General features: G+C 43.3%; 1 protein-coding gene across 2 annotated transcripts in view; it reads right to left on the bottom strand.

Moving 5' to 3' along the window:
* The window catches only part of edar (ectodysplasin A receptor), a 105,233-nt gene that overhangs the window by 49,866 nt on the left and 31,068 nt on the right, over nucleotides 1–24,299 (bottom strand). For both annotated transcript variants that reach the window (XM_041198575.1, XM_041198576.1), the window contains exon 2: nucleotides 10,351–10,417. In XM_041198575.1, the coding sequence (XP_041054509.1) occupies nucleotides 10,351–10,401 (51 nt within the window). In that variant the 5' untranslated portion in view covers nucleotides 10,402–10,417. The remainder of the gene's footprint in view (nucleotides 1–10,350; nucleotides 10,418–24,299) is intronic.

Here is a 24,299-nt window from a genome sequence, read left to right as displayed (position 1 = left end):
GAGTTCGAGTCCAAGAAAGAGTTGAAATATAAGCTGGTTTAAGGTGTGTGTGTGGGGGGCGGAGAGAGAGGTGGAGTGGCGGTGTGGTTGTAGGGACAAACACTGCTATCACTGCTTGTTTGTCCCTACAACCACACCCCCACTCCACCTCTCTCTCTCTCTCTCTCTCCGCCCCCCCCACACACACACCTTAAACCAGCTTATATTTCAACTCGTTCTTGGACTCGAACGCAAGTTCTGTCGAAGGGTCATGAGGACTCGAAACATCAACTCTTTTCTTCTCCGCCGAAGCTGCCAGACCTGCTGAGTTTTTCCAGGTAATTCTGTTTTTGTTTTTGTGCCAAATTGGATATTTGGTTTTAGTTTTGCAGATGCATGAATTTAATCCCTTCAAAGTTTTATTTACAAAGAAATCCATTTTGTGATTTGTTATTAGTTAAATAGTTGCAGCATGAAAAGTCGAGATCTGATACGAAAAAAGTCTTGCACTTATACAGTGCATTTCATAACGTCAGGATGCCCCAAGGCAATTTGCAGGCAATGAAGTACTTTTTGAAATGCAGTCATTGTTGCAATGTAGGCAAGCTTACAGTTAATATAAGGTTAAAATTTACACATTCCCACTTCTGGGAAATGAAGCTCCAAACTAGAAGTGGAAATCAATAAAGAAAATACCCTCACATTAAGCACATGTTTAACAGAATCTCACTCTTCATTGCCTGAGGCAACATTTAGCAATTAAAAGGCATTTAAATGCATTGTGAATCTTCAACAATGTTTTCTTTTCAATATCATAAATGTATCTAGGATTTCTAAACATTGATGGGCAATTCCTAAGCATGAAAGATAATCTTTTTCAAACCTACTGGTAATGCAGTGTATTACTGAGGAAGCACAGCATTGGCAGGGGCACAATCAAAATCCTACAGCAGAAGTTAAAAAAGACCAGGGGGCAGGATTTTTACCTCATAAGGTGGGCACAGCAGATGGGCCCAGGAGTGGTCGCGAAACTGACCGCTGCCCACGATCGGGCCCCGACTGCAATTTCAAGCTGGCTGGCCAATTAACGGCCAGCCAGCATGAATCACGCACTGTAACACTGAGTACTGCCGGGGTGGGGGCAGGAGGACGGTGAGCGTGGAAGACTGTGTATGCATGTGGGTGCATGCACTGAAAGCACCCTGAAGGCACAGAGCTGCTCAAGGAGCTGCAAAAATAACTGCAGGGATAGTGGATGCACTGGTAGTAATCTTCCAAAAATCCTTAGATTCTGGAAAAGTCCCAAAAGATTGGAAAACTGCCAACATAATACCCTTATTCAAAAAGGGAGGGAGACAAGAAACAGGTAATTTTAGGCCAGTTAGCTTAACATCAGTCATCGGGAAAATGTTAGAGTCTATTATAAAGAATATAATAGCAGAGCATTTAGAAATACATAATATAATCAAGCAGAGTCAACATGGCTTCATGAAGGAGAAATCATGCCTGCCAAATTTATTAGAATTCTTTGAAGAGGTAACAAGCAAGATAGATAAAGGGGAACCAGCAGATGTTATGTATTTAAATTTCCAAAAGGCGCTCAATAAGGTACCACACTTTAGATTACTTAATAAGATAAGATCCCATGGTGTAGGGGGTAGTATATTAGTGTGGATAGTGGATTAGCTAACTAATAAAAGACAGATAGTTGGAATATGGGGGGCATTTTCAGGATGGGAAACCTGTAACTAGCGGAATGCCACAGGGATCAGTGCTGGGGCCACAATTATTTACAATATATATTAATGGTTTGAATGAGGGAAATGAATGTACTATCGCCAAGTTTGCGGATGACACAAAAATAGGTGGGAAGGCAAGTGGTGAGGATGACACAAAGAGTCTACAGAGAGATATAGACAGGTTAAATGAGTGGGCAAAAATGTGGCAGATGGAATATAATGTGGGAAAGTGTGAGGTTATGCACTTTGGCAGAAAGAATAGAGGAGCTGAATATTATTTAAATGGAGAAAGACTGCAGAAAGCTACAGCACAGAGGGATTTGAGGGTCCTCGTGCATGAATCCCAAAATACTAACATACAAGTTCAGCAGGTAATAGGGAAGGCAAATGATGGCCTTTATTTCAAAGGGAATGGAGTATAAAAATAGGGAAGTCTTGCTAAAATTATGCAAGGCACTAGTTAGACCACCCCTAGAATACTGTGAACAGTTTTGGTCCCCTTATCTAAGGAAAGATATACTGGCATAGGAGGCAGCCCAGAGAAGGTTCACCAGGTTGATCCCGGGATGGAGGGATTTTCTTATGAGGGGAGGTTGAGTCAAATGGGCCTGCACTCATTGGAGTTTAGAAGAATGAGAGGTAACCGTATTAGGGGGCTTGTTGGGGTAGATACTGAGAGGTTGTTTCCCCTTGTGGGAAAGTCTAGGACCTGAGGGCATAATCTCAGAGTAAGGGGTTTCCCATTTAAGACAGAAAGGAGGAGGAATTTCTTCTCTGTGAGGGTATTCAATCTGTGGAATTCTTTACCACAGAGGGCTGTAGAGGCTGGGTCATTAAGTATATTCAAAGCTGAGAGAGACAGATTTTTAATCAGTAAGGGAATCAAGGGTTATGGAGCAAAGGCAGGAAAATGGAATTGAGGATTATCAGATCAGCCGTGATCTCATTGAATGGCGGGGCAGACTTGATGGGCCGAATGGCCTGCTTCTGCTCCGATGTCTTACAGTCTTATTGAGCTGAAGAATTTTATAAACATAAATAAAGAATTTAAAAATATTAAAAAGCATGTCCCCTCATGTGAATCTGTCACATGAGCAGGGACATGTCAAGAATCGGTTTTAAAAGTTTTTAAAAAATCATTGGTTGAAACCTCATCCCGCCCGTGGATGAGGTTTCACAAAAAATGCAAATAGCATTTGGCCTATTTGCCCACCCGCCAACCGAATGGTTGGATGGGCAATGAAAAATCTGCTTTGATTAATTGATTAAGGGCCTTAATAGGCCTTTTAATTGTCGATGGGAGCACTATCGTGAGAATGCACAATGACGGCGGGCGACTCACCTGATGTCTTCGTGCACTATTTTAGCCTGCCCGACGAGGGTAAAATTCTGCCCAGGGAGTCCTCAAACCAACATTCATCCCTCAACAAATACCATCAAAACAAATTAACTGGTAATATATCTAATTGCTGTTTGTAGAATTTTGCTCTATACACATTGGATGTTGTATTTGCCTATAAAATAGGAGTGGTGACATTTCAAAAGTAACATTGGCTTTGAATGTGCACTGGGATTTCAGTTTGTGAAAGGCACAATATAAATGCAAGTTTCTCCTTTGCTTTCTGCTTTACGGCTACCATTGTGGTGTGATTCATGGGTTAAAATTTCAGGGCATCCTGAAGATGGGAACGGGAATTGTTCCAAGACCCCAAACCCAGAACCAGCAATAATGAGCAGCGGGTTTGGAGATGCGGGGGGGAAGGACAGGAGTTCCACCATCCTTGCAAATCAGGCAAATTAAGGTATTTTACACACTGACTAAGAGCTTGTCAAGGGTATAAGGTCAGATTTTCAAAGAGGCTTACAGGTAACATGCGCCTTCTAAAACAGACCGGCAGTGGTGGTGGGGAGGTGGGTATAGAGTGGGAAGCCACTCATGGCTCCCCCTGGGCATCTCCCCAGCCCCAAAAAAGGGTCAGTAAGGCAAAGGGTGATTCAGTTCTTAGTCAGGGCCTGTCCTTGGTGCAGCACAAGTGCCAAAGAGTGGGCACACTGCCCAGGCTTTGAAGAGGGTTGGCACAGCTCAGGCATTGTGAGAGGAAAAGAGCAGGGGTTAAGGCTGCCAAGGATAGTGAGGCAGCCAGCTGTCCTGAGGGAAGGCTGCAGCTGGCAATGGGGATACCACTGTCATATTTTGGGCCCAACTGCAATGAGGGGCAGCATCCTCTGCAGAAAGTGCAGAACCCCGAGAATTAGGAGAGCACAGGAGAGGGAAGAAGAGCAGAAAGGATACGGATGCCATTACCTCAACATAGGATCTACCAACAAAGGCAGAGCTACCTGGAGATAACTGAGAACCAGTACCGCCGGAAACGGCAACTCCCCAGGCATGAAGCCTGTATCCCTCATCGCTGAAAACCTCACACCTTGCAGCACTGTTTGCTACGCCCTGACTGTAGCCATCAAAGTCACTGTGGTCTTGAACTTCTTCACTTAATTCTCCTTCCAAGAAACAGCTGTGGACCTTAGTGGCATCTCAAATACATCACTGCATCTCACAGGTCACTGATGCCCACTTTGTCAAAATTGGATAGCACATTCATTTAATGAGTAACACAGCCTTGCAGAGACAGCGGGCATTGACTTTCACCTGCATCACAGGGTTCCCTCAGATACAGGGCATCATCAATGGTACTCATGTGACATTAAAGCATACAGTGACTGCCCTCTCAGTTTCATCAACAGAAAGGGGTATAGAATGGAAAGAACATGCCCTCAATGTCCAACTGGTGTGCAACCACAACAAGAGCTTTTCTGACCACTGCCATGACTCCTTCATCCTCTGCCAGTCCAGGCTGTCTCAGATCTTCACTCCAAATTCCAAAGTGCATGGATGGATCTTAGGGGACTTTGAAGAGATGGCTACTGACCTATCTACAGGAGCCCTGTATCACCACCTTCAACACCTCTGTGTTCTTTTGTTCTTTTGTCTGTGACATCTTTTGATTATCTGCTCCTATCACCGCTTGCTTGTCCCCACAACCACACCACCCACCCCCCACTTCTCTCTCCCCCCCAACCTTAAACCAGCTTATATTTCACCCCTCTCCTAATATTCACTCAGTTCTGTTGAAGGGTCATGAGGACTCGAAACATCAACTCTTTTCTTCTCCGCCGATGCTGCCAGACCTGCTGAGTTTTTCCAGGTAATTCTGTTTTTGTTTGAGATCTGTTCTGTTTCAGATTCCAGACCTCTAGTTCGCTTCTCTGTGACATCTCGCTCCCCTCTGGTGCAGTGAAAGACTTTGGCACAATCAGCAGATTTTATTTTAGGGCAACCAGCATCAGTGATGGTCATCGTGGGTGTCTAAATAAGTTTCACCTTTCATCTGATCGCCTCTATTTCTGTCCCTACTGATGGAAAGAAACTTGTCTGTATATCAACTAAAGGCTCTTCCCTGTGATAAGAGCGGGAGAGAGTAGGATCCAGAGATAGACAGCAGCACCAAGAAGAGCTGCAGAGACGAGGACCCAGAGACAGACGGCAGCACCTAGAAGAGCAGGAGAGAGGAGAACCCTAGAGACAGAGAGCGACACTTGAAAGAGCAGGAGAGAGGAGAATCTGGAGACAGAAAGAAGCACCTAAAAGAACAGGAGAGAGAAGGATCCGGAGACAGACAGCAGCACCTAAAGGAGCTTTCTAATCTGTGGCTTCAGAGTGGGCCAACTGCAAAAACATCAAAGTGTGACATCACAGGAAAACAATTAGTTGATTGATTGGTGAGTCCTTTTCTCATTTATCTTTCAAAACTCAGGTGATTTTAGTAATTGTAATGTTTTATTAGTAGTAACAAGGTTTACTAATAGAGTTAAAGCTTACTAGGTTGGCTGGTGAGTATTTTCCATTTATCTTAACTAGGGAACTTCAGTCGGAGTAAGTAGAACATTTTTGAACTAATAGGAATATAAGCACAGGCAGGAATAAAGACATTATTTAAAATTCAATCAGCAAAGTAATTAATTATTTAAATGCTATAAAAATGACAGGGCAGGTGCTGTGCAGTGGCTGCAGAATGTGGGAGTTCATGCACACATATGGCAACCACATCTGCATTTAGTGTCTGCGGCTGGGGAAATTCGACTCAGTGACATTGAGCTGGAGGCTGAGCTGCAGACACTGCTACTAATCAGGAAGTGGGAAAGTTACCTGGACACTTTGTTCCAGGAGGTGGTCACACCCCTTAGGATAGGGTCATCTGATTTGGTCCATGATCAGGGACGGGAGGGTGTGACAGTGAGTGAGGTGGGTATGGGGATCGAGAAGGTAGAAGGTAGAAGTGGAGCAGCCTAAGCCCTTGCAATTGTCCAACAGGTTCGAGGTTCTTGCAGCCTGTGTGGACAAAAGTGGAGACTGTAGGATGGATGAGCAAACTGACCATGGCGCCATGGCACCAGAAACCATCTAAACAGGGGGAAGGTAGTGGGAATATAGTGATAGTAGGAGACAGTATAATCAGGAGGATGGAAACAGTTCGCTGTAGCCCAGAGTGCGAGTCCAGAAGACTGTGTTGCCTGCCCAGGGTCAAGATTCAGGACATCTGCTCTGGGCTAGAGAGAAACTTGCAGTGGGAGGGGGAGGATCCATTTATCATAGTCCATGTAGGTACCAACAACAGAGATAGGACCAGGAAAGAGGTTCTGTTGAGGGAGTATGAGCAGTTGGGGCTAAATCAAAAAGCAGAACCTCAAAGGTAATAATCTTTGGATTGCTACCTGAGACACAAGCAAATGGAGTAGGGTAAATAAGATTAGAGAGTTAAATGTGTAGCTCAAAGATTGATGTGGGAGAAATGGGTTTCGATTCATGGGGCACTGGCACCAGAATTGGGGAAAGCGGGAGCTGAACCATTGGGATGGTCTTCATCTGAACCATACTGGGACCAGTGTTCTAGTAAGTCATATAACTAGGATGATAGAGCTTTAAAAGAAACAGTCAGGACAAGGGATCAAGTGACAGAAGATGTGATAAATTAAAGATAGAGGACAAGGCAAGACAGCAAGGTAGCAATAAGTTAGTTGATAATCTGAGTATGGCAGGAAGGGACAGAATGTACAAACTTAAGAGTGTGCCAGCAGACAAGGTTAGAGGTTGTGAAAATTATAAAAGGTCAGAATTAAAGGTAGTCTATCTGAATGCACAGAGCATTCATAACAAGGTGGATGAATTGATGGCACAAATTGAAGTAAACAGGAATAACCTAATTGCCATTACAAAGACTTAGCTGCAGAGTGTCTAAGACTGGGAACTGAATGTTCAAGGGTGTTCAACATTTAGGAAGGATAGGCATTAAGGAAAAGGAGGTTGGATGGTGCTGTTAATGAGGGAGAAGATAAAGATATAAAATCAGTTTGGGTGGAACTAAGAAACAGCAAGGGGCAGCAAACATTGGTATTTGTTTGCAGGCCATCAAACAGCAGTGGTAATGTGGGGCATGGTATAAATAAGGAAACTAGAGATGCATGTACAAGGGTAATACAGTAATCATGGACGATTTCAATTTGCATATTAACCGAGTAAACTTAATTAGCATTAATGCTATAGAAGACAAATCCCAGGAATGTATACAACATGGTTTTCTAGAACTGTATTTTCAGGAACCAGCTAGAGAATGGGTTATTTTAGATCTAGTATTGTTCAATGAGAAAGGACTAATTAACAATCTCATTGTAAAGGAGCCTCCAGGGAAGAGTGACCATAATATGATGGAATTTTCCATTTAGCTTGAAAGTGATGTAGTTCAATGTGAAACTAGGGTCTTAAATCTAAACAAAGAAAACTACAAAGGTATGAGGGGCAAATTGGCTGTGGTAGATTGGAAAACTACATTAAAATGAATGATGGTGGACAGGCCATGGCTAGCATTTAAAGAATTGATATATGGTTTACAACAAATTTACATTCTTTGGGGGTCAAAAACCCAGTAGAAAAGGTCATCCAACCATGGCTAACAAGAGAAGTTAAAGATTGTACTAGATCAAAGAAAAAAGCTTATGAAGTTGCCAAAAAAGTAGTAAGCTTGAATATTGGTAGCATTTTAGAAGTCAGCAATGGAAGACCGCTAAACAGATAGAAAAAGAGAAAACAGAATATGAAAGTAAACTAGCGAGAAACAAAAACGCATTGCAAAAGCTCCTATAGGTATGTAAAATGGAAAAGATTAGCAATGACAAATGTGGGCCGACTACAGGCAGAGAAAGGAAAATTTATACTGGGGAATAAGGAAATGGCAGGGTAATTAAACAAATACTTTGTATCTGTCTTCATGGAGGAATATACAAAAAAGCTACCAGAAAAATGGGAGAACCGAGGGACTAACGAGAATGAGGAGCTGAAAGAAATTAGTGCTAGTAACCAAGTAGTACTAGAGAAATTAATAGGACTGAAAGTTGATAAATATCCTGGACCTGATGATCTATATCCCAGTGTTGGAAGAAGTGGCTGTAGAGATAATGGATGCATTGGTGCTCATCTTCCAAAATTCGATAGATTCTGGGATTCCTGCAGATTAGAAGGTACCAAATGTAAGAAAGGAAGGAGAGAGGAAATGGGGAACTACAGACCTGTTAGCCTGACATCAGTAGTAGGGAAAATCTATTATAAAGGATGGGATAACTGGACATTTTGAAAATCATGGTAGGATTGAGCAGTCAACTTGGATTTATGAAAGGGAAATCATGTTTGACAAACCTGTTAGAGTGTTTTGATGATGTAACTAGCAGAACAGATAAGGGGGAACAAGTGGATGTGGTGCATTTGGATTTTCAGAAGGCTTTCGATAAAGTCCCACACAGGACGTTAGTAAACAAGATTAGAGCACATGAGATTGAAGGTAATATATTGGCATGGATTGAGAATTGTTTTACAAAAACCAAAGAGTAGGAATAAACAGGTCATTTTCAGGATGGCAGGCTGTGAATAGTGGGGTACTGCAAGGATTAGTGCTTGGGTCTATATCAATGATTTGGATGTGGAGATGAAATGTACTATTTCCAAGTTTGCTGATGACACATATTGGTGGGAATGGGAGTTGTGAGGAGGATGCAAAGAGGCTTCAAGGGGATTTAGACAAATTAAATGAGTGGGCAAGAATATGACAGATGGAATATAATGTGGAAAAATATGAAGTTATCCACTTTAGCAGGAAAAACAGAAATGCAGAGTATTTTTTAAAGGGTGAGAGATTGGCCAGCGTTGATGTCCAAAGGTACCTAGGTGAACTTGTTCAAAAGTCACTGAAAGCTAACATGCAGGTGCAGCAAGCAATTAGGCAGGCAAATAGTATGTTGGCTTTTATTGCAAGAGGATTTGAGTAAAGAAGTCTTGCTGCAATTGTATAGAGCTTTGGTGAGACGGCACCTGGAGTATAGTGCAGTTTTGGTATCCTTACCTAAGGAAGGATATAATTGCCATATAGAGGGGGCAGAGAAGATTCATCAGGCTGATCCCTGTGATGGCGGGACAGTCCTATGAGGAGAGATTGAGGAGACTGGGCCTGTATTCTCAGCAATTTAGAAGAATGAGAGGTGATCTCGTTGAAGCATACAAAATTCTTACAGGGCTCAACAGGGTAGATGCAGGAAGGATGTTTCCCTTGGCTGGGTGGTCTAGAACCAGGGCACACAGTCTCAGAATAAGAGGTTTTCCATTTAGGACTGAGATGAGGAGGAATTTCTTCACTCAGAGGGTCGTAAATCTTTGAAATTCTCCACCCCAGAGGGCTGTGGATGCTCAGTCATTGGGTTTATTCGAGACAGAGATCGATAAATTTCTAGATATTAAACATATCAAGGGATACGGGAATAGTGCAGGAAAATGGCGTTGAGGTAGAAGATCAGCCATGATCTAGTTGAATGGCAAAGCAGGCTCGAGGGGCCGAATGGCCTACTCTTGCTCCTATTTCCTATGTTTTTAAATTGAGACTTTAGTCAGTTTCCCATTGGAGACAGTTTCCTGACCAGAAAACAAGCCCAGCTCCTGTTCCTTGCTTCCTTGGCAGAGATTCAGCCCCATGAGTATTATAGGACTGGAGTGTGGTTTTGAATACAATAGTCATGTTTCAGTTTAAATATGATATTAATTTGTCCTTTTCTTTAATACAGCATATTGCATGTCTGACACAAGCTAAAAGCACTGCACATCTTAATAAGACTGAAAAATACTGAAGGCTTCACATATATAATATTTGTAATATTACATTTTGAGCAAGTATCCTAAATAGTATTTTGTTTTATTACCTTTCGAATCATTTTTATTGTCACTACATAACTTGAAGGAAATGGCTAGTCTTTTAGCCATGCTTTTCATTACAGGCTGAGAGAGGTAATAGCGCCACTTCTTGAACAAGCAAGGTTGTCAACTCTCCTAGTTTTCAAAATTTCAGCAGTAGTTGCAGTTGGGCCCTTAGAGATCAACCAATTAGTTGACATTTGACAGGATTGGAATCTAAATAATAGAATTCTAGAATTCTGTCACTTCTTTGGAAATCAAGGACACAAAATACATGGCCACAAATTATTGTATTCCAACCAAATGTCATTCTCCAATATATCTAAATTTAGCATCCATACTTACTAATACAAAAGGAAAAACATGTGTCCACCAAAGTGTCTTGCAATGCGACATCTTTCTATTTGTTCACCTGTAACACATTAATCAAAATATATGAATACAAGTGTCTCTTCAAACTCTTCGTACTTTTAAAATGTAAGCACATTCTTTTATTCTATGGTCACTGAGCAGGTTGATCCGGGCGAGAGTTGTACAGAAAGAGAATAATAGGAAAATGTTTTGAAACCTATTGGAATATATTTTTCAACTTATGACCAGATCATTTTTAAAAAACATATTACTACTTTTTCTATATCAATCTCTATTTCAACAGATGTGCAAAATGTGATGTACTTCAGCTGTCATGTATTACAATCAGCATTAGCATTTGAGTCAGTCCTTTTTATCATCTTTTCTGTGGTCAGAGTGGATTGGTACTGATGGGTAGACTACACGGTCCGAAACATGGGCTGGAATTTAATTGACATATCACCACCAGCAGCTGGGAATTCTGTGTCAGTCCCTTTCGCCCTCTGACTTAATCGGGAGAGGTTTTGCCACCTATGGGAGGCTGGCATGGGGCCTCTCCTGCAGTTAAGTGGGCCTGGCCACCATGTTTCCTGCCATGACAAGCTGAATGAAATTCTGCCTCTGGTCTTATGTCTTTGAAGATACATTGCCATTTTTGTAATATACAGGAGAGCACAATGACAGTATCAGTGAAGCAACAGCATCAATTAATCAGGTAATCAAAGCAAAGAGGCATATTTTCTTTTGGGTTTTTTTGTTAAGTTTAATATTCAAGTAACTGGACAACAAGAACAGCAGAAAAGAGTAACCTGACTTTTCATCCATTCCTGCCACTGTTGAATCTTGTTCCCAATCCAAAATGCCCAAACAGATTTTTTTACTTGTTCAGTGCTGTTAAGATCGTAAAGGCCAATGAAGAAAAATGGTGTGCAAAATCATAGATTAAAAACTGTAGTAAATATTGTTGACAAAGGACAAGATTTTGAAATATTACTAAATATACGACATAATAATATGCTTCTTGCTTCACACTAAAGCAAGCACTTGTACAAGAAATTTAACTTTTATTGGCAGCCTCCAGTGGTCCCTTTAGAGGCCATTGGCTTAGGCCGTATGTAGACTTTGCCTTTCTGGAAGCAGCAGGCCCGTCGGCTGCAGTTAGGACAGCTAAATTTTACATTACACAGGAAGCCTCCAACAGGTGTCGGCTCCCTATTTGTACGTCCAAATGGTTTAACACCTGTTTCAAATGCGGGACCTGGACACCTCTTTTTCTGCCTTTACAAATATGCTGGGTGGCAAACTTCCAGGGTGTAATGAGTGCATGCACTTACACCCACCATTTTGGAAGCTTAGGCACCCATTTTACAAAGGTGCAATACCACCAAATCTTGATGCCCTCAAATCTAAGAAAATAGTATTCTTATCAGTAAATTATCTGCATCTCAACATATATCAAAAGCAGTAATTGCTCATTGCAAAAATTTAAACACAATTACTGTAACGTCACTGCACTGGAAGGAATAACTGCCAACAAGTCATGGTCTGTTTGTACTGAACCAATTCCAGTTGTCTACTGCCATTGCAATTCCCCAAGAACATAAGCAGACAGACAAACACATATTTAACATACCAATAGTTACCAATTTATTGACAGTGTCTCAATTTTCTTGTACAATCATGCAGCTTCTGAACATCAGAAGCAAATTGGCAGTGTACAGAGTAAGAGGCACATCAGCACATAATTACTACTGATTTTATTCAATATAATTAAGTGGATTAGACATTCGTTGTTTCAAGGTTCATTATCCTTGCTGGTGATACCGACAGCGGTGTGATTAAAAATGTCAAAATATCACAGGCATTTCTCACTAACCACTGTATTCCCAACAACCTGTGTACCTCAGGATAAAAAAAAAATCTGTATTTGCAGTGAACAAAAGAAAACAGAGTCACTGTGAAAACTAACATTTGTGTTCTTCAAGTGACACACTACAGTTTAATAAAAATTCATATTTTAAAATCAGTTCCTTCTACATTTAAAAATTGACATGCGGAAGACCTCAGAAATTCACTTGAGCTGACGCACTTTTGTGAACAATTGGCAGTATCTTAACAGTGCAGAAGGAGGATATTTGGCACATCAAGTCTACACTGAAAGAGCATTCCACCTAGTCTGACTCCCCTGCCTTATCCTCATGACCTTGCACATTCTCTCTTTTCAGGTAGCAATCCAATTCCCTCTTGAATACCTCGATTGAACCTACCTCCACCACCCTTCCAGGAAGTTTGTTCCAGACTCCAACCACCCTCTACTCTTTTTGCTGATTATTTTGAATCTGTGACCTCCAGTTCTTGATGTTCTCTTGAGTGGGAACAGTTTCTCACTATTTACCCTGTTCATACACCTCAGGATCTTGAATACCTCTAACAAGTCTCCTTTCAGCCTTCTTTTCTCCAAGGAAAACAATCCTAACTTCTCCAATCTGTCCTCATAACTACAGTTCTTCATCCTGGGAATCATGCTTGTTAACCTCCTCTGTACTCTCTCCAATGCCTTCACATTCTTCCTCAAATATGGTGCCCAGAACTGGACGCAGTACTCCAGATGATGCCTAACTAGTGTCTTACACAAGTTCAACATGACCTCCTTACTCTTGTACTCAGTGCCCCTATTAATAAAGCCTAAGATACTATATGCTTTATTAGCTGCTCTCTCAACATGCTCTGCCATCTTCAATGACCTATGTACATATATACTGAGCTTTATGTTTCTGCACCCCCTTTAGAGGTTCTCCCTTTATTTTATACTGTCTCACCATAACTTTCCTGCCAAAACGAATCACCTCACACTTCTCTGCACTGAACTTCATCTGCCACTTGTCTGCCCAATCCACCAACATGTCTATGTTCTTTTGAAGTTCAAGACTATCCCCATCACTGTTGACAACATATCCAATCTTCATATCAGATTCAAATTTTGAAATCACGTCCTGCACACCACAATCTAAGTCATTGAAATATATCAGGAGGAGTAAGGGTCCCAACATTGACCCCTGAGGAACTCCACTATAAACCTTCCTCCAACCTGAAAAACAACCATTTATCACAATTATCTGTTTCCTGTCACTCAGCCGATTTCTTATCCAAGTGCCGACTTTCCTTTTTATTCCATGACCTAAAATTTTGCTCACAAGTCTGTTATGTAGCACTGTATCAAATGCCTTTTGAAAATCCATATACACCACATCTACAACGTTTCCTTTGTCAACCTTCCCCGTTACCTCCTCAAAAAACTCCAGTAAGTTAGTTAAACATGACTTTCCCTTGATGAATCCATGCTGGCTTTCCTTAATCATCCTGCACTTGTCTAAGTGATTATTGATTTTATCCCGTACTATTATTTCCAGAGGTTGCCCTACCACTAAGGTCAAACTGACTGGCCTGTAGTTGCCAGCTTTATCCTTGCACCCCTTTTTGAACAAGGGTGTAACATTCACAGCTCTCTAGTCCTCTGGTACCTCCCCTCTGTCTAAGGAACACTGGAAGATTATCACTAATCCGTCTGCAATTTCCACACTCACTTCCCTCAGTACCCTTGGATGCATCTCATTTGCTCCTGGTACCTTATCTATTTTAAGTATGGATAGCCTTTCCAACACCTCCTTTATCTTGGTTGTAATTTCTTCTAGTGTACCAGTTACCTCCTCTCTTATCTTGGCCAGGGTGGGAAGTAATCAGTCAACACTTCCATTATTTCTCCAGCAAGTTCCCTTTTTTGTCCCTAATTTGCCCTACTCTTTCTTTTACCACCCTTTTATTATTTACATGCCTATAGAAGATGTTGGGATTCCCTTTTATGTTCACTACCAGCCTCTTTTCATGCTCTCTCCTTGTTTTCCTTATTAGTTTCTTCACTTAACCTCTGGTCCTTCTATATTCAGCCTGATTCTCCATTGTATTTTCTACCTGACATCTGTCGTACGCGCACGTCTTCCTTTTCATCTTTATCTCTATCGCTCTCGTCATCCAGGGCGCTGTGGATTTATTTGTCCTACCTTTCCCCTTGAAGGGAATATACCTTGATATTGCCTGCAATACTTTTTTCTTTGAAGGTGGCCCATTATTCAGCCATTGTCTTTTCTGCCAACATTTAATTCCAACTCACTCAACTCAGATGCATTCTCATCCCATCGAAGTTGGCTTTCCCCCAATTAATTATCCCTGCTCTGGATTGTTCTCTGTCCTTTTCCATGATTAACCTAAACCTTATGATACAATGGTCACTGCCCCCTAGAGGCTCTCCCACTGATATCTGATCCACTTGGGCCAACTCATTCCCTAGAACCAGGCCCAAAAGTGCATGTCCTCTCATTGGACTGGTGTTTTGAAATGATGAGCAGATTTCCACAACTCACCTCCTCTAATTAATTTTCCAGAATGTCTGGAGTTGAAATTATGAAACACTACATAAAAACAGAGCCAAGCACTTCAGTGAGTGCAGCGTAAAATTATAATCACATTTCCAGATAATTTTTCCAGCAAACTTTCAGAATAAAATATTCTATCCACAATTCTTATTTATTTGCACTTACTGGAAAATGGTTGTGATTGAAATCAGGAACAATTAGAAGAATATTCTGATTCTTGTAACTTGCTGTATTCTTCAAATTAAATATCTTGTCATTGCAATTTATTCCAAATGATTCCTGCCTGAGAATAGTTTCATTAAACTTTAATTAAAGTCAATACTGGGGATTCAATACTTCCTAGCTATTGTTTTGGTAAAGGATCGGCTCTTTGCTGAAACTTGGCAAACCCGTTTGTTCTTTGCAGCCAGTTAAATTAGCCAATTCAAACTTCCTGTGTACCAGGTAGTGACTCCATCAGTCACCACATCTTCCTGAGGTGAGGAAAATTGAAACTGCTTCATTTACCATTTGCAAGAGACAAGCAGGATGCCAGCCAGCGTGTTCTGACAAGTAGACCACCCTGGATGAAACAAAAGCAATTAGTTATGGCTCATTTCCAAAACTGCAGAACAGGAAACTCTACAATGGTGAATATCATGGGGAGAATGTTAATGCCCAAAAATGGGTGGGTTTGGGTTGGGTGGGATGCCAAAATATTAAAAATCTCAAACTCAAATCCAAGCTGCACCCAACCTGCCCACTTGCGGTTTAACGGAGACGGGACCAGGAGGCTGGTGACCAACCCATTCCCGGAAAGTGTGTCACTCATTTAAATATTTTAATGAGGGTGCATGCCTCAGATCTTTTCCTCTGTTTATATTTTATGCTGAATGGCCCGGTTTTCCATGCCTCAGGAAACCTGCAGTTATAGGGAGGTGCAAATTGGCGGATCTAAAAGATAAATGACTTTCCTGTGCTGGAGCCAGGAGCAGCAGGAGTGTTTTCCTCAGCTTAACTGTAAACTACTCCTGTGATCAGCCGTTCCCTACCCACCCCCATCCCGCCCACCTCAGCACCCTGAGCCACGACCTTGATCCTTTTCTTGATTTATATTAATGACTTAGACTTGGGTGTAGAGGGCACAATTGCAAAACTCCCAAATGACATAAAACTTGGAAGTATTGTGAACTGCGGAGAATAGTGATAGACATCAATAGGAAATAAACAGCTAACGTAATAGACAGACATCAGGCAGATGAAAATTAATGCAGAGAAACGTGAAGTGATTCATTTTGGCAAGAAGAACAAGGAAAGGCAATACAAGGATAAAATTCTAAAGGAAATACAGGAACAGAGGTACCTGTGGGTATATGTGCACAAATTATTGAAGGTGGCAAAGCGGTTAATAAGGCATATGGGACCCTCAGCTTTATAAATAGGAACATAGGCCAGAATTTTCCCGTCGGTGATTTGGGGGCAGGGCCCGCTCGCCGATGGGAAAATGACGGGAGATGACGTTGGGAGCAACCCCCGACGTCATCCCGATCCCTTTAAATTTTCAGGAAGGCAGGCGGACAGTGAAATCAACTGTCCCCCCGCCGACCGGTCAATGGCCAATTGAGGCCATTGACAGGATAATTCAAGTAATTAAAGACCCTGCCCGTCCAACCTTAAGGCTGGTGGGCAGGCCAGGAGACCCGGCAGGCTTCTGATAATATATGAAATGTCATCCAATGGCGGGATGAGGTTTCATGTTCCTTTTTAAAAACTTTAATAAATGTAATATGATATTTATTAACATGTCCCATTTCGTGTGACATTGTCACATGAGGGGGACATGTTAATAATATTTTGTTTTGTACACTGTCCCTAATCTCCCTGAGACAGCATTTAGTCTCAGGGAGCAGTGCGCGAAAGAGTGCACTTTGACAGCTGGGGATTCCCTCCCCCACCCCCAGCACAGGAAGCGCATAGCACATAGGGCAGGCTGCTGGGCAGGCCTTAATTTTGGCGGCAGGGGTTGGCTGTCCGCCCGCCGCCAAGCCAGTGGGGCCCAGATGCCCACCAAGGGCAAAATTATGCCCATAGAGCAGAGAAATAAGGAAGTTACAGTGATCCTTTATAAAACATAAGCTCATCCTCAGCTGGAGTGTTGTATCCAATTTTGGGCGCCACACTTTAGGAAGGATGTGGAGGCAGTGGAGAGAAAAGGTTTACGAGAATGGTTCCAGGGATGACAGACTTCAGTTATGAGCAGAGATTGGCAAAGCAGGGGCTGTTTTTCTTAGAGAAGATTAGGAGATTTGATAGAGGTGTTCAAAATCATGAGGGGTCTCGACTGAGCAGATGGGGAGAAACTGATCCCATTGGCAGAAGGTCGAGAACCAGAGGACACAGATTTAGGGTGAATGATAAATGAATCAGGACTGACATGAAAAAAAGACAATCTTGCATTTATATGGTGCCTTTCACAACCACATTTCAAAACACTTTACAACCAGTTAAGTACTTTTGAAGAATAGTCTCTGTTGTAATGTAGAAAATGCAGCAGATAATTTGCACACAGCAAACTCCTGCAAACAGCAAAATAATAATAACCTCATAATTTATTTTAGTGATTAGTGGCCAAACAGCTCCTTCCAAAGTTGCAATAAGGCTCTCACCCATCAAGGAACACCACTGGCATGGTCTTCACTCTGCGACAAATCCAAAAGAAATGCAAAGAACAGCACTAACTGATGTACATGGTCTTTTACAACCTCAGGAAAACTTTTGAGTCTGTCAGAGTGAAGACTTATGGAGTATCCTCCTCAAATTTGGCTGACCTCAGAAATCTGTCACCATCCTCTGCCTATCCACAATGACATGGTCTGCAGTGGTTCAAGAAGGCAGCTCACCACCGTCTTCTCAAGGGCATCTAGGGCTGGGCAATAAATGCTGGCCTAGCCAGCGAAGCCTACATCCCCTGAATGAATAAAATAAAACATGCAATCTGTGATCCTCACCAACAGAACCACCACAAACCCTATCTCAGTGAAGACTAGGGTCAAGCAAGGCTGTGTTATTGCACCAGACCTCTTCTCCATCTTCCTCACTGCAATGCTACACTTCACCTCCAGCAAATTATCCACAGACACAGCAATCATTTACAGAACACGTGAGAAACTATTCAATCTACGCTGCCTTCAATCCAAATCCAAAACCAATTTAACCTCAACCACTGAGCTTCAGTACGAAGGTGATGCTTGTGTGGGCGTTCACTCGGAAACTGAGCTCAGGTCTTTGTCAATTCCTTCTCTGAAGCATATTAGGAAACGGGCCTTACACAAAACAACCAGGAAACTAAAGTCCTCCTTCAACCAGTTCCGACAGCATAACCTCCCCCCACCCCCAACCCCATCGATTATGATCAATGGCTATATTCTGGAAAATGTGGACCATTTTCTATATCTGGGGAGCCCCTTCTCGATGTAGACAGACATAGACGTTGGAATTCATCATCGTCTCCAATGTGCCAGTTCAGAACTTTGGCCAACTAATGACAAAGTATTTGAGGATCAGGATCCCAAGCCTGAGCCTAAGGTCATGCTTTATCAGAAAGCAGTGATTCCTCCCACTCCTATATACTTCAGAGGCTTGGACAACCTACAGCAGGCACCACAAAGCACTGGAGAAGTACCACTAGTGGTGCCTTCACAAGCTCCTCCAAACCCAGTGACAAGATAGAGAGTCCAACAGCAGGGTTATCTCCCAAACCAACATACCCAGCGTCGAGGTGTTAATTACTCAAAACAAGCTGTTCTGGGCAGGATATGTCACTCATATGCCTGACGCCAGACTCCCAAAGCAACTGTTCTACTTGGAACTTGGTGATAGCAGGAGACTCCCAAGAAGACAACGGAAACGCTTTAAGGATGTCCCCAAAGCTTCCCTGAATCAGTCAAATATCCCCACTGACTCATGGGAGTCCTCACTTGTGACAGGCCAAAATGGAGAAGATTAACTTGAGAAGGCAATGAACAGTTTGAGAGACTTTGTTGGGAATATGCAGAGGGGAGGTTGAGGGGCGGTGATAGTACACAAACCTTCCAACAAGTCACCTACCCAAACCCTTCAAGCACTACCTGCCCCGCGTGTGGCAGAATCCACAGATCACACATTGATATTATCAGCTATCTCAGAACCCACTAAAACAGAGTGAAAGCAATAATTCTTGATCCTGTGGGACTACCTCAGAAGAAAGAAGAAGAATCTGTTATCCTCCCAGATAAAAGAAATGAAAATTAGAGACAAACCATTACAAGGGCAACATTCACATAACAATATCACAAAACCAATTTAGCAACATTTTAGGAAATAAATCTAAATAAAATAAATAAATCAGCATTTGCCTGTTCCATCCTGTTTGCATGCCTGCCTGCTTAATGCTCTGCCAGCTTTTTTGCCCGAGTGTTTGATTCCCAGTACTTTGAAGCTTCCCAGCACCTGTTTGTTTTCCAAGTTAAACGCATCAGTTCCGATCTCGGGAGGCGGAGAACAACTGGGCTTGAGCAGGCTGTTTTGTATTTGGGATACTCAAAGAGTGTGTTTCCTTTAGATTCTGCTGAATTTAATGACAGGATTTGATTAGCATATTTTGACTCTGTTTCTTGGCCGCAGCCAGCAAGATTCAAAGCTGCTTGGCTGTCGGGCAGGTATAGGCCTTTGCCGCCAGTCCACAGTCACAAAGCAGAGAGAAGGGAGAGAGGGATTGAAAAGGCTGGAGAAGGGGGTGATCAAAGACTGAAGAAGTGTATCAGAAAGGTCAGAGGGGGAGATCAGAAAGCTTATGGGGGCAGTGGGGGTTGTGGTGGGGGAAAGGATTTTGGGAGGGGAGGGGGAGATCAGAAGCAACAACTGGAGAGCACAGAGAAGGGAGGGAGGGAAGGATCACAGGGATTGGGGTGAAAGGGCTGGCTAAAATCAGGGCCAGAATTTTCCAGCTCCACCGCAGCAGGGATGGGACTGTAAAGTGCCCAGAGCCATTCTAAAGTCCATTGACTTCGGCAGTAATGTAAAATCTCGCTGCTGTAAAATTCCACCCCAGAAATCTGAAATCAGGCTGGTGGGAAATTATAGATTGAATCATAGAATGGTTACAGCACAGAAGGTGATTTTGGCCTGTCATGCCCTGCTGGCTTTCTGTATGAGCAACTCAGCCAGCCCCACTCCCCTGCCTTTTCCCCATTGCCATGCAAATATTTTTCTCTTCAGGTAATTATCCAATTCCCATTTTGAAAGCCACAATTGAATCTGTCTCCACCACACTCTCAGGCGGTGCATTCCAGATCCTAACCACTTCCTGAATAAAAAGTTTTTCTTCTTGTGTGTCGGCTGTGGTTCAATTAGTAACATGCTTACTTCTGAATCACAGAGTTCCAGGTTCAAGACCCACTCCAGGGCTTGAGCACAAAAATCAAGGCTGATACTCCAGTGTGACACTGAGAGTGCATTGTATTGTTGGAGATGCTGGTTTTTGGATGAGATGTTAAGCCGAGGCCCCATCTGCCTGAAATGCAAGTAGCAAGGGCGGGAAATACTCAGCTGGTCTGGCTGCATGTATGGAGAGAGAAACAGAGTTAACATTTTGAGTCTTCAGAACTGAAGAGTCATACCTGACTCGAAATGTTAACTCTGTTTCTCTCTCCACAGATGCCGTCACACCTGCTGAGTTTTTCCAGCATTTTCTGTTTTTAATTCAGATTTCCAGCATCCGCAGTATTTTGCTTTCATCAAGGTAGAAATGTAATGGGTTTTATGCCATTGAAGGCAGGGGAGGTGGAGGAAGAATAAAAGAGGAGGTTTGGGATAGGGTAGAGGGTGGGAGAGATTATATGACAAAGGTGTCATGGAAAAAAAGGCAAAAAGAGCAGTAATGATTGTAGTATTGTCGAATTGGGTGGTTGTAAAAGATCCCATGGCACTATCTCAAAGAAAAGCAAGAGTTATCCCTGGTGTCCTGGACAACATTTATCCCTCAATCAACACAAAAGACAGATTCTTCTTCTTTCTTCTGAGGTGATCCCTCAGGATCAAGGATGATTGCTTCCACCCTGTTTCAATGGATTCTGAGATAGCTGATAAATTCAATGAGCAATCTGCAGATTCTGTCACATGTGGGTCAGGTGATGCTCGAAGGTTTGGGTAAGTGACTTGTTGGAAGGTTTGTGTACTAACACTGTCCCTCGACAACCCCTCTGCATATTCCCAACAAAGTCTCTCAAACTGTTCGGTGCTTTCTCGAATTAACCTTCTCCACTTTGGACTGTGAGTGTTTTCAGAAAGGTGGGAGGGGGGAACATTCTGTAGACAGAGGGATAGGACATGCTCCTTGATCTGTAAATGCATGATTTTAATACCATTCATTTTATCATGTGGAGGTGTGGATGAAGGGGCAGATGGTATGGTTGCTAAATTTGCTGACGACACGAAGTTAGGTAAGAAAGTAAGTTGTGTGGAGGGTACAAAGTGGCATAGATAGGTCACGTGAGTGGGCAAAGACCTGGCCAAAGGAGTACTACGTGGGCAAATGTAAAATTGTCCATTTTGGCAGTAACAATAAAAAAGAAGCATATGATCTAAATGGTGAGAGATTGCAGAACTCAGACATTCAGAGGGATCTGGGTGTCCTAGTGCATGAATCACAAAAGGCTAGTATGCAGGTACAGTAAGTATTTAGGGAAGCTAATAGAATGTTATCATTTATTATGAGGGGAATTGAGTACAAAAGTAGGGAGGTTATGCTTCAGTTGTACAGGGCATCAACAGTGACTGGGGAAAGGAAATGAGTGAATAGGGGAGGGGAAAAAAACAGGGAACTTACACAAAAGCGAATCCAGACCATGCTGTCTAAATCAAAAGTGTCACGACAGTTGTGTGGGCGAGATCAGATGCTGCATGGGAGTGTGATCAGTAGGTGGAGATGCAGGTCAGCTCAGATGGAGAACTGAAAGCGAACCCCAGCAGGCAGCATTGAAAATGCTCAGGACCTTGAGATGAGTGCAATACTGGGAGGATCCACGTGCATGGGGGAGTGCTTTCTGCTTTCTGTGTTCTGCTGGACCAGGTTCTCCATGGCGTCCGCCATCCTCCCCATGGAGACCTCCATACTCATGCATGTGGGCACTGCATCACAGAGCAGGCGGACGCACTCCTCTGACTTGCATGCCACTTAGTTGAGGGCTTCCAACAGCTCTGTGTGAGGTTTCCCCACCTTTTGCTGACCATCCAGGATGAGTTGGAAGGCCTAATCCAGAGGTTCATCATCTGACACAGACCTCACAGATGCCTCCTCCCCAGCAGTCCTCCGAGTGCTGGGGAACTCAGCTGAACCTGCCTCCTCCTGCTGCGGATATGTGTCCATGCAGTGACCACCAGATTGCCAACCCGAGTCTGCTCTAGATCTAGGTCCCACCGAGGTGTGTGTCTCTGTGCTGGTGCAGGGTGTGGGTAAGCGCTGTGACGGATCTTCCAGGCTGCTTATTTCCACCTCTTCACTGGAGGAGGTGTCCTCTTGGCTGAAGATAAGGACCTAGATGGAGCTGAGGGACTGGCTGGCTGAGGGTGTCAACCCCTTGGCAGAGCTCCCTGTGAACCAGAGTAGAGATAATAGTGCATGGCAGCAGGGTCAAAAGCAGGAAGGAGAGCAGTCATAGTTGCATGCAGGGAGGGATGATGTGGTGCAGGATCCTCACATGGGTGCTTGCCACCGATCTCACTGTTGCCGGAGGTATGGACCACACCCTCACCAGTGAGTGCAATGGCACACGACTCAAAGTGAGTGGAGGACCTAATATGGGCCACTCCACCCTGGTCTGGGGCCTTTCCCTGCTGTTTTAAGCCATTTTATCCTGTGTGGAAACAGATAGAGAGAGTGCAAGCAGGGCACATGGCACTGCGTGGAATGTCTGTGTGGTGAGCGGAGCCATGAACGGGATGAGGATGCAAGCTCGAGAGGGTTTGAGCTTGATGGGGATGTGAGGGTGTGTGTGAGAGTTAGTGGTGTTGTCCTTTGAGGTGTGAGATCCCTGTGGATGTGTGATGGGTTTGTGGGTGTGAGAGTTGAGAGTGATGAGAAGACTACCCTGACGGAACAGATGAGACCATTCATCCTGTAGCAGCGCTGGGTGGCTGTCCTCTTTTTCAGGGCAATGGCGTTGACCACCGCTTGCCATGCTGGGTTGGTGATGCCGCTGCCCATCCTGTGGCCAGAGCTGGGGTAGAGGACACTGCGGCGGGCGTCCAAAAGACATTCCAGTGACAGTAAACTGGAGGTGTGCAGTCTTTTTTGCCTTTTGTGGACATCTTCCCTGCAGCATTTGTGGGCTGGAAGCACTGAGATGTGTGCACTCAGCTGGACTTTAAAAACAGTGCCCGGCATGATGAAGCGGTGGGGTGATGGTGTGGTGGGCGAATGACAGCCTGCCTGCCATGGAAACGGCATGTTTCCCAGGAATGCATAATTAATGCGGCGCGTTTGGGACGACACAGTGTGAAAAGGCCATTGCGACTGGTGAGTAAAACCTCATTTTGCTTGCCCGCCCGCCACCGCACTTAGTGCAAATCTGGGATGATTCCACTTCACATCTGGAGTACTGTGTTCAGCACTGGTATCCTTATTTAAGGAAAGATGTAGATGCGTTAGAAGCAGTTCAGAGAAGATTTTCTAGGCTAATACCAAGAATGGGCAGTTTGCCTTATGAAGAAAGGTTGGACAGGTTTGGCTTGTATCCACTGGAGTTTAGAAAAGTAAGAGGCAACTTAATTGAAACCTTTAAGATCCTGAGGGGTGTTAACAGGGTGGATGTGGAGAGGATGTTTCCTCTTGTGGGAGAATCTAGAACTTGGGATCACGGTTTAAAAATAATGGGTTGCCCATTTAAGACAGATTAGGGGAAATTCTTTTGCTCAGAGCGTCATGAATCTTTGGAACTCTCTTCCTCAAAAGGCAGTGGAAGCAGAGTCTTTGAATATTGTTAAGGTAGAGCTAGATAGATTCTTGATTAACAAGGGAGTGAAAGGTTATCAGGGGAGGCATGAGGTTACAGTCAGATCAGCCATGATCTTATTGAATGGCGGAGCAGGCTTGAAGAGCCGAGTGGCCTACTCCTGCTCCAAATTCGTACGTTTGTTTGTTTGACCTCCAAAGTTATGCAGCTCAAAAGAACAAAAGGCAAAGCGGTTAATTTCCACTGTTGCCTGATGATAACTGAGGTAACAGCCTCAAAAGCTTTAGTGCCCCATTTGCAGTGGTGATCTGGTCATCACCATATTAAAAGGTACTCACATCTGAGTCCCAAAGCAGCTGCCTCTTTCAGGCAGTAGGTCCCGTTTAATATGGAAGCAATGATTCTAAACATAGATTGGGCCCCGATCGCCATTTTAGGTAGGAAATGATCAGAGCCTGTACAGTCAAAGAAAATAAAAATCAGGAGGATAAAACTGGCTTCCAATTCACTATCACCAGCTTTACACACTATTGTACAAAGTCAA

The sequence above is a fragment of the Carcharodon carcharias genome, chromosome 11, assembly GCF_017639515.1.
Source record: "Carcharodon carcharias isolate sCarCar2 chromosome 11, sCarCar2.pri, whole genome shotgun sequence".
NCBI lineage: Eukaryota > Metazoa > Chordata > Chondrichthyes > Lamniformes > Lamnidae > Carcharodon > Carcharodon carcharias.
The sequence above is the reverse complement of the archived record's forward strand: the minus strand, read 5'-3'. Positions and strand labels throughout refer to the sequence as shown.